Raw genomic sequence first — 9952 nt, forward strand, 5'->3', positions numbered from 1 at the left:
CAGGAACTTGACTGGTGACATTAATGATAAATGGCTTATCTTCATTTCCAGTCATCACAGAGCTGGTCCCTTCCAACCATCACAGACATCTGTGTCTCCTTCCTGCTGCAAAAGCTCACCTTCCCAGAGCTCTGATAACACAAGACAGACTAGGACCTCAGCTGGGTTTGTGTGTCACAGGGACACGTAGGAAAGATGGAGGCTCCCTCTTTGATGCTGACAGACTCATGTCCAGGAGTAAGCAGTTGTCAGCCCTTGGATGAGTCGTTGTTCTCTGAGGGCATGTCGATGCTTATCAGCCTTGTTGCTCAAGGTCTTGTTGGAGGAGAATCATAAAGAGAGAAAATGTGAGAAAGATGCGGTGCAGCACTGAGAGTGGAAGTGGCTGAGCAGTTCTATGGACACAGACCCCACCACACACAGCCAATAGGATTCTGGGAAGTGCTCCTGCCTGAGAGAACACTCATCTCAGAAGGAAGAAGGACAGGAGAGGCCAGGTGCCTTGCAGGAGCTGAAGGTCTTTTCCTCAGAGAAAGGCCAGTATAGTGAGAAGAGATATGGAGGTGTCATCTGAACTTTTCAGCAACGGGTGTACCTCCTGGCAGAGGGTTCTCCTCACAGGTAAGTGTTCCAACTATCTGATTGTGTGTGGGAAGGGAAACTCAGAAGCCCAAAGTCCTCTGAATTGAAGCTGTCTAGAGAAGACTTGGGTTTCTGTTTGTAGTCATGGTGCAGAAGGTGCAGTGAGGGACAGAGACTCAACAGCAGGAAACTCTGAGCAGACAGGAACTGAGGAGGGAAAGAAAAGCCTCAGCTGTCCCTGTTCAAAATCAGTCACAGTGGCCACCATGGTCAGAAGACTGATGTTCCTAACCATGACAGGGTGACTCTCCAAAGATGGCCCAGTGTGTGGAGACATAACAGTCTGAATTTATTCCTCAGCTCTCACAGGGTAGATGGAGGTCCAGGGTGCTGCAGGGTCTTTTCTGTACACAGAGGTGCATGTCATGTACCCACAATGTGCACACCGAGACATTTGACTTCCCAAACTGGTGCATCAAATACACAATTATTAAACCACCCTTAAATATAATGATTGCCATTTATTGTAAACTTGGGAACTATGTAGATAAATCTATGGAGATATCCTTTTGTTCTTTACTTTTTTCCTTCCTTCTTTCCTTCTTTCATTCCTTGTTCCTTTCTCTTTTTCTTCCTTGCTTCCTTCCTTCTCTCCTTCCTTCTTTCTTTCCTTCATTCATTCTTTCATTCTTTCCTGTTTCCTTTGTCCCCCTCCCCCTCCTTTTCAACCCCATTGTTCTCTGAGATCTTTTCACGAACTGACATTTCCAAAAAGATAGTTCCAATCATTGTACTCACAAAGGCCTTAACTTGTTGATGGGAATTCAGAGTATACAGAGGAAAAAGTCACTGGTTTAATGGAACAGAAACTATTCAGAATATGAGGACTGCATGGAGGAGGAGGTCAGAGAGCCACTTCTCCTGACACCAGACACTCTTTATGTGAAGAATGACGTAATGTGAGGACACCTGAGAAGAGGATTCCTCAGAGAGGACATGATACCATCTGAAGCTCTGAGGTCATGGAGGTTATGTTGCTCATCTTCATTATGGTCATTCCCCTAGACATAGGCATAAGCTGAGGGATGCTGACACCTGCTCATTATTGGTTGCTTTTCTCTGTTCCCTTCTAGCCTCCCTCTTAACCTGCTGTCTCCTGCCCACCACTGCCAGAGTCACCATTGAATCCTTACCACCCCAAGTGGTTGAAGGAGAAAATGTTCTTCTACGTGTTGACAATATGCCAGAGAACCTTCTAATGTTTGGCTGGTTCAGAGGAATGACATATTCGAGGCATGCAATTGCACTGTACCATATTTCAGCGGGGAAGAGGCTGACATACAGTGACAGAGAGACATTATATATCAACGGGACCCTGTGGATCCAAAATGTCACACAGGAGGACACAGGGTATTACACTTTTCAAACCATAAGTAAACAACGAGAAATGGTATCAAATACCTCCCTGTACTTGCACGTGTACTGTAAGTAATTCTTTGTGAAATCTGGGTTGGGTCTTCTTACTACGCACACAGAAGTATCAGGTCTGAACTGTCTCTCCTTTCCCTTTGTATTGTGTCTCTATGTTGGGGCTTGAACATTTAGTGCAGGACACACATGGTGGAAAATAACGTCAATTGTGCAGAATTCCTCATTTGATTTCACCTCAGAGAAACCTGGATGCAGGATGGGCAAGTCAGCCAAGGACATCAGCCTCTGTCTAGATCTTGGGGTCCTTCATAGGGAACCATCCTTGAGAAAGTCTTGAGGGAAGAAAGAAGGGCCTGTGGAAGTCATGGGCATCTTACACAGCTGAGTACCAGAAAGCCCTGGCTCCACACCTCTGTTCCACCCTCACCTCCTGTGGGCCCTGAGAAGCTTTGTGCTTGGTTGGATCTTGACTTTCTGTCTGCAGTAAAGAGTGCTTGTTGTAGACAATGTCTTGCTCCATGTGGAAGAAAACCGTGTACTGCCATGAGATCCAGAATTAGTCCATGTCTCCTGGTCATCTTAGTGTCCCAGAGGGAGACCACATCAGGGCAGATTCCCAGGCCATTATCCCATTTTCCTGTTAGGCTTATGAGACTTCTAGGAAAGTTGTTTTCCCATCAGAAAGGGAGAAAGGACACAGATACTACTGACAAGTTCTTATCTTTTGAGGCCAGCACATTCTCACCTATAAGCAAATAGAACAGGCTGCACTGATGTGGACAGTTCTCCAGACATGAGCTGCAGTTCCCACAGTGAAGAGCAGGCACAGCCTGGGAACACTCAGGGAATACTCATAAACCTATATGCCTGAATCAGGACCTCAACTTTTATCTATCTCTCTATCAACTTTTCACCTACCCTTGCTTTTATCTCTTCTTTGTATACCTGGAGGTCTCTGGCAGAGCTTTCTCAGACCTGCCAGGGGATGATATTCACATTCCAGACATGCATTTACTCTGGGAATGAAAGGGTGTCCCATGGGAATCATCTTGAGGTAGTTTCAAGGCATCTTAGCAAGGCCTGGGAGCACAGGGAACACATGAGACACAGCTCAGCAGGCATAAGAAGTGTGAGCACCTTCTTGAAACCCTGCATGGGATGATGGAGCCCAGAACAATCCTTCTGGGACCCAGGTCACCTCCTCCCACACACTCAGGCCAAGGCTCCTAACACATCTGGTCCTGGGTCTTTCTACTCCCTCAGAATCCAGAATCCTAATTTTGCCTGCAGTGGAATGGATCTGTCCCCTTCCCCACTCACCATGCAGCTGGTCCCTTAGGATCCCTCACACATATCTGTCATCTTCCTCCTGAGAGGAAATTTCATTTTGAGAAGATAGGGCAGACTGGTTTTCCAGCAGTGTTTCTGTGTCACACAGAGAGTGCAGAGGCTACCTCTTTGTTGCTGACTGACCCAGGTTGAGAACACAACAGAGGGCTACCCTGGGTGATCTAATGTTGTCTCAGGGCCCAGAGATGCTCAGAAGGTTGTTTGTCACTGTGTACTTTGGGGGGCTTAAACAGAAAGAGCCAAGAGGAGAGTGTAGGTGGGTAGTCCTGAGAGTGTACAGGGCAGAGAAATCAGAGCTACCTACAGCCCATGGGGCTCTGTAAGATTCTTATGTCTAGGAGGAGGCTGAGAGTAGAGGAGGTATTTGGGAGCTGGGCTGGATAGATGTGATACAGAGTGAGGACACATAGGGCCACAGAGTTCAGGGAGGCCCCCTCTCTATTCTCTGCAAAGGTTGTGCCACCTGTCAGGCCCTCCTGATCATGGGTGAGAAGTCCACAGTTTACAGAGTGTGAGAGGAGAGGTGAACAGGTGTTGGGGGGGCATTAAAGGAACAGAAACACAACAAAAGCTTTAGAGAGTGAAGACAGGATGCTGGGGAAGGGGTCAGGAGACAGCACTTCAACACCATCTATACTGAGTATGAGCAGGGATCTGAAGAAAGTGAGGTGGGGCCATGTTGACTCCAAAGTGGTAAGCACCCTAGAGTGGATGTGACAACCCAGGCTCATGGAGCACGTGGAGGTAATGCCCTGACCTCCACCAAGTAGGGCAGGGAGACACCCACCCACCTCGGTTGAGCAACTTAAACAGCTGCTCAGGACACAGGGTGCCATCCTAGCAAAATACAAAAGTCCAAATATTGATGGATCTCTCTTTCCTTCTAGCCTCTCTTTTCATCTGTGGGCGTCCTACTACCCTTGTACGTCCCACTATTGAATTAGTGCCGGCCAGCGTTGCTGCAGGGGGAAGCATTCTTCTCCTTGTTCACAATATTCCAAAGTATCTTCAATCACTTTTCTGGTACAAAGGGCTGATTGTATTTAACAAGGTTGAGATTGCTCGATACAGAGCAGCCAAGAATTCAAGTGAGCCAGGTCCAGCTCACAGTGGTAGAGAGATAGTGTACAACAATGGATCCCTGCTGCTCCAGAATGTCACCTGGAAAGACACAGGATTCTATACCCTACGAACTCTGAATCGACATCGGAAAATGGAATTAGCACACATTTACCTTCAGGTGGACAGTAAGTGATTCTCTGTGATTGTTCAGTGCTGGGAGGGTCTTCTACCAAGAGCACTGTCACTGGTGGCATGTGACTACCTCCCCTCTGCACTTTTATCCCCACGTTGGGGTTTGACCACTGTATGCAGGTCACACATGTAGAGTGAAATGCCCATGGGTCAGACTCTGCTTTCTGATACCCCCTTGTATCTCAGAGGACCTAAGATGCCAAACTGCTCTGTCTGTTGAGGCTCTTGCAATGAACATGAAGAAAGTGTGGAGTCCATATAGAATGGTGAGCACTGGGAAGCTGTGGCCCCGGTTGTCTGTCCCAGGCTTGACTAAAAATATCCTGGGTTCCAATTTATCAGGACTTGACACTTACTCCTGCTCTGAGCAGACAGTGAACAATAGTTTTTGGCTGTCTGTCAAACCAGTATATTTATGAGTACTTAACAGCAGAGTTTCATTAAAAAAAAAAAAAAAAGAAAGAAAAGAAAAGAAAACGAATAAAAAAACCCAAGAGAAAAGTATCAAACCAACTTAGGGTTTTTTGTAGGAAGAATGGAGGGGTGCTGTTTCTTGCCTGTCTCCTCACACCTTGCTCATCCTGGTCTTATAGCACATGGGACCATGAGCCCATAGGTGGAAATGCTCACAGTGGACTGGTCCCTCCCGTGTCAATCACCAGTAAAAAGATGTGCTATAGACCTGCCCAGTAATCATTCTGATGTTTGTATTTTCAGTTAAGGCTCCCTGCTTTAAATGACTGTGGCTTGTGTCAAGTTGACTCAAAGCCTGGCAGCATAATCCTGGGCCTGCTAAGAAGAGCAGCCTGCTCCAAGCCCTCACCCAGCCATAGTCCTGGAAGCTGCAGACAGAGCAGGAAGAACATGTAGAAAGTGAGGTCAGAAGCTGAGTGCAGGTACAAAGGAAATGAGAAAAGTCAGGAAGTGAGTATCCAGGGTGTGTAGAGACCAAGGTCAGAGGGAGGCATTATCTCAGAGCACAGTATGCATGAGTGTGTGCAGTGTCTGACCGAGGGCAGTGAGGGGAAGCCATGGAGACACTGAGGAGAGAGCTCCATGCAGAGGAAATGACAGATTCAATGGCACTGAGGAAATGGAGGCCATGTTGCTGACTTACACCAGGCAGGATAGACACACCCACAGGCCTGTCTAGGCTGTCATACCTTGCTCATCCTGGTCTTATAGCATATGGGACATGAGCCCAGATGTGGAAATTCTCACACTGAAGCCTCCATCTTCTCAGAATGCAGGTCAGCATCTTTCCACCGAGCACAATGATCCCATGTGATGGTTTTTCTCCTTTCCCTTGCAGCCTCCCTTTCCTCGTGCTGTGACACTCTCGACTCTGCCCAACTCAGCATTGTTCCAGTTCCACCGCATGCTGTGGAAGGGGGAAGTGTTCTTCTCCAGGTCCATAATCTGCCAGAAGATCTGCAATCCTTTTCCTGGTACAAAGGTGTGCTTAGCACTAAGGACTTTAAAATTGCAGAATATAGCATAGTGACGAAGTCCATCATCAACGGCCGTGCACACAGCAGAAGAGAGACAGGGTACACCAATGGATCCCTGCTGCTCCAGGATGTCACTGAGAAAGACTCTGGCTTGTACACACTAGTAACAATAGACAGCAATATGAGAGTCGTAACAGCACACATCCAAGTCAACATCCACAGTAAGTGACTCTTTATGGCTTCCAACTGCTGGGTGTGGCTTATTGTACCTAATAAGTTGACTCTAAGGAGTTGGTTGTGCCTGCTATCTCCTCCACTGCATTTTTCATCACATTGGCATTTGGGCACTTGCTCCAGGGCACACATGGGCTGTACCAACACCATTAGGTCAGAACCTGTCACCTTTCTTTTCATGCAGAGTTACCTATCATGTGCTGGAAAAACTCAGCCCAAGAATGTGAGACTCAGCATTGACCACTGGGACTCTCACCATGCCCATATCCCTGATATAGACACCCTCTGTGAAGGTAGGATAAGCTCTAGCTGAGGAAGCTGTGGAGTCCCCACACAGAGCACTATGAGGCCAGGATGGAAATCTCTGTGATACTTGGAAATATTTTTGTTTTTGCTTGGCTTTGGATTCCTGTTGGAGCTGACATGGTACAAGGCTGCCATAGCTTGTGTCACCATCCAGTGCACTGTCAGGAGATGCAGTTATGATAGTTACCCTGGCCATCTTTCACAGAGACTCACCCAGGAATGCATTTCTTGAGAGGACAATCTGGGTTCCCAGGCCATTAACTAGCTGTTTGGATGGCCTTATGAGACTTCGCAAGAAGGCCAGTGTCTCCATGTTGATGAACAAAGAACTCAGGTCCTTTTGGCAAGTGTATGTCTTATGATGTCCACCTTCTGGAATTCTTTCCTGCAGGCAAACATTTCAGAGTTGCCATCTTAAGAGCATCCAGAATGAGGTGAAATTCCGTTGTTGCTCCCTAGATGGCAAAGTAACTCAGCCCAAGACTTCAGAGTCTGCCCCATCTCTTTAGGCCCTTGCCCTACTCAGAATGGCAGGAAACTAGAAAATATAATTCCAGAATGCACTTATGGTGTAGCATGTCTCCATCCCTGACCCTACAGACCTCGAGTTCTCTTGGGCAGTCTTTCAGACCTACTAAGCACATTACTCTTTCAGAGCATAGTGTGTTAACAGGTTCCCAGTTCTCCCTGGTATATCCCATAGGGAATCACCTCAACAGAGAACAGCTGCCTCCCAGGAAGGAAATGGGCCGACCCTAGGTGACTCTCTGTCAGCACAGGATGCTGAGAGTCCCCCTGATTCTCTCCCTAGGTTTATGGGGCCACTGTCCTCTCTAGGGTCTTGGTGACCTCCTGCAACATGAGTCTCATGATGATGCACCCTGACTGGTGATCAGTGAGCACGGGCTAGACATCAGTCAGCAGGTCCCCTTCCAGTCCTTACAGGCACCTCTGTCACTTTCCTGCAGGGAGTAGATTCCACAGCATTGAGAAGAAAGCAGAGCTTAAGATCCTGTGTTATAAAGGGCACATTGGGAAAACACAGCAAAGGTAGTCTTGTGGGAAGCTGTTGCTGTCCCAGGGTGCAGAGATGATTATCAGTCTTGTGCTTGCCATCATTCATGGTATCAGTCAACATCACCCTGGGAAGCCCTCCAGCCTGGGTGTAGGCTGAGCTCAGAGGGAGGAAGACTGCAGAGCTTGTGGGCAGTGCTGGAGCAAATGATGTTCTCCTCAGAGGGAGGGTAGAGCAGGCAGATGTAATCCTGGTGGCCCACTATGTACTTTCCTGCAATGCTTGCTGCCCCTGTGTGGTAATATGGGCTGGAGTTTTAACCAGTGTCAGTAGCTCCAAATATTAGAATTTCATTAATTCTGAAATATGCAAGAAATTTGAACATCTGCCTATCTACCCACAGACATATGAGACTGTGTAGGTACTGGATATTCTGGAAATATCAAATTAGATTTTTTTCTAACAAGTTATTAGGCATAATGAGCTGGAAGACAGAACAGGAAGGCTATCTCAAAGTGAAGTCAGAGGGCTGGCTGGACCAAAATGGAGGTTGGGAGGTAAAAATACCTGGGGTCACTAGAAGAAAAAGTAAGAGATAGCTTGCCGGCAACCCACATTTTCCGAAGGAGAGCAGGCTTGTGAGGACAGTGAGGGTGGAGACACATGAGGATAGCTTTCCCCACAGAGGAAGCAACATACAGTTAGGCCCACAAAGGGGATGGAGCTTGTTTGCTCAATCCTTCTGACTTTTGCAGATACTCCCACCCACCTCCACTGAGTGATTGATCTAAGCTTCTCTTGTCACAGGACCCTGTCTTTTCACCAAAGACAGATTTCAATATTGATGGATTTGTCTCTTTCCCTTCTATCTTCCCTTTCAGTTTGTATTCCCCCTCCCTCCATGGTCCAGATCACTACTCAGTCAGAAAGAGGAGCATCAGGAAGCCAAGGATCCATACCCAATTATAGTTGTCCCCAGAGAATTTCATCTCAGGGCTAGCATTGGACTTCCTGTTAGAGCTGATAGGGAACAAGGCTTGGCTGAGTGTCCAAGTCATACAGGGTGTAGGATCAGCTGTTTACCACCATGACAGGTGCAGTCATATAGGTCACCTGTGCACCTCCTTACCCTGAGGTTCAATGGAAAGGTGCCAGGACAGAAGTCAAATGTTCTGATGGACTTAGGAAATTCACTGGAAAATAATGTCCCCAAGGGTAGGGACAGAGATGACAGTTCTTCAGGCACCACCTTATCCTCAGGAATCCAGCCTACAGTAAGTAGAACAGATGCTGTTGATGTGAGCAGCTCCCCACTCCCAGTTCAGAACGTTGCTCATACATAATTTTAACTCATAAGCAGTGCAATGATCATGCACAGTGGCCCTAGTACAGGGAAACTGAGGCACATCAACCTCAGTGACTGAATCAGGGTCACACAGCACATGGTTCGCAAATACAAAGCACAAGATATGAGTGTAGTCACAGCTCCAATTTCTCCTCCCTGCATGCTTTATCAGGTGTGAGCTATAGAAGGGCAGGTTGATCTTTCTGAAAGATGAATGTCATTTGGTCCTCACCTCTGTTTCTTTGCAGAGCTTGTGACACAGCCTGCCATGAGAGTCACAGATAGCACAGTTCAAGTACAGAGCTCAGTTGTCTTCACTTGCTTCTCAGACAACACTGGGATCTCCATCCGTTGGCTCTTCAACAATCAGAGTCTGCAGCTCACAGAGAGGATGACACTGTCCCCATCAAAATGCCAACTAAGGATACATACTGTGAGGAAGGAAGATGCTGGAGAATATCAGTGTGAGGCCTTCAACCCAGTCAGCTCAAAGACCAGTCTCCCAGTCAGCCTGACTGTGATGAATGAGTGCCCCCTCCTCTCATGCTATATGAGGGTAGGGGAGTTTCTGTATTGAGATGCCCATACCTACCCCCACACACCAAATACATATTTCCATTTATTGTCATGGTCAATTGACCATCTCTCCCATCCCTCTCCACACCTGATCCTGAACCTCTCCATTTTCTCCCACATCCCTTCTCCTACATAGTTACCTACCTCCATCTGTTTCCTACTACCATTTTTCTCCCTTCTATGTGAGATTCAAGTATCCTCTCTTGGGCCTTCTAAATTGTTTATCTTCTTTGGATCTGTGTAGTGTAGAGTGTGTATCTTGTATTTTATGGCTAATGTCCACTTATAAGAGAGTACATACCATGCATTCAATTTTGGTACTGGGTTACTTCACTAAGGATGATATTCTCAAGTTCCATTCAACTGCCTTCAAATTAATGATGTCTTTGTTTTTAATAGTTGCAATAT

At 47.0% G+C, this 9952-nt stretch overlaps 1 protein-coding gene across 1 annotated transcript; it reads left to right on the forward strand.

Moving 5' to 3' along the window:
- Positions 1-557: 557 nt before the first annotated feature.
- Positions 558-9545, forward strand: LOC110288964 (pregnancy-specific glycoprotein 22-like). The gene is made up of 5 exons (XM_021155188.2): positions 558-621; positions 1716-2066; positions 4251-4610; positions 5930-6289; positions 9217-9545. The coding sequence occupies exons 1-5, from the start codon at positions 558-560 to the stop codon at positions 9543-9545; spliced, it is 1464 nt and encodes a 487-aa protein (XP_021010847.1).
- The last annotated feature ends 407 nt before the right edge of the window (positions 9546-9952 follow it).

Source organism: Mus caroli, unplaced genomic scaffold (genome assembly GCF_978045245.1).
Source record: "Mus caroli unplaced genomic scaffold, Mus_caroli_1 scaffold_8, whole genome shotgun sequence".
NCBI lineage: Eukaryota > Metazoa > Chordata > Mammalia > Rodentia > Muridae > Mus > Mus caroli.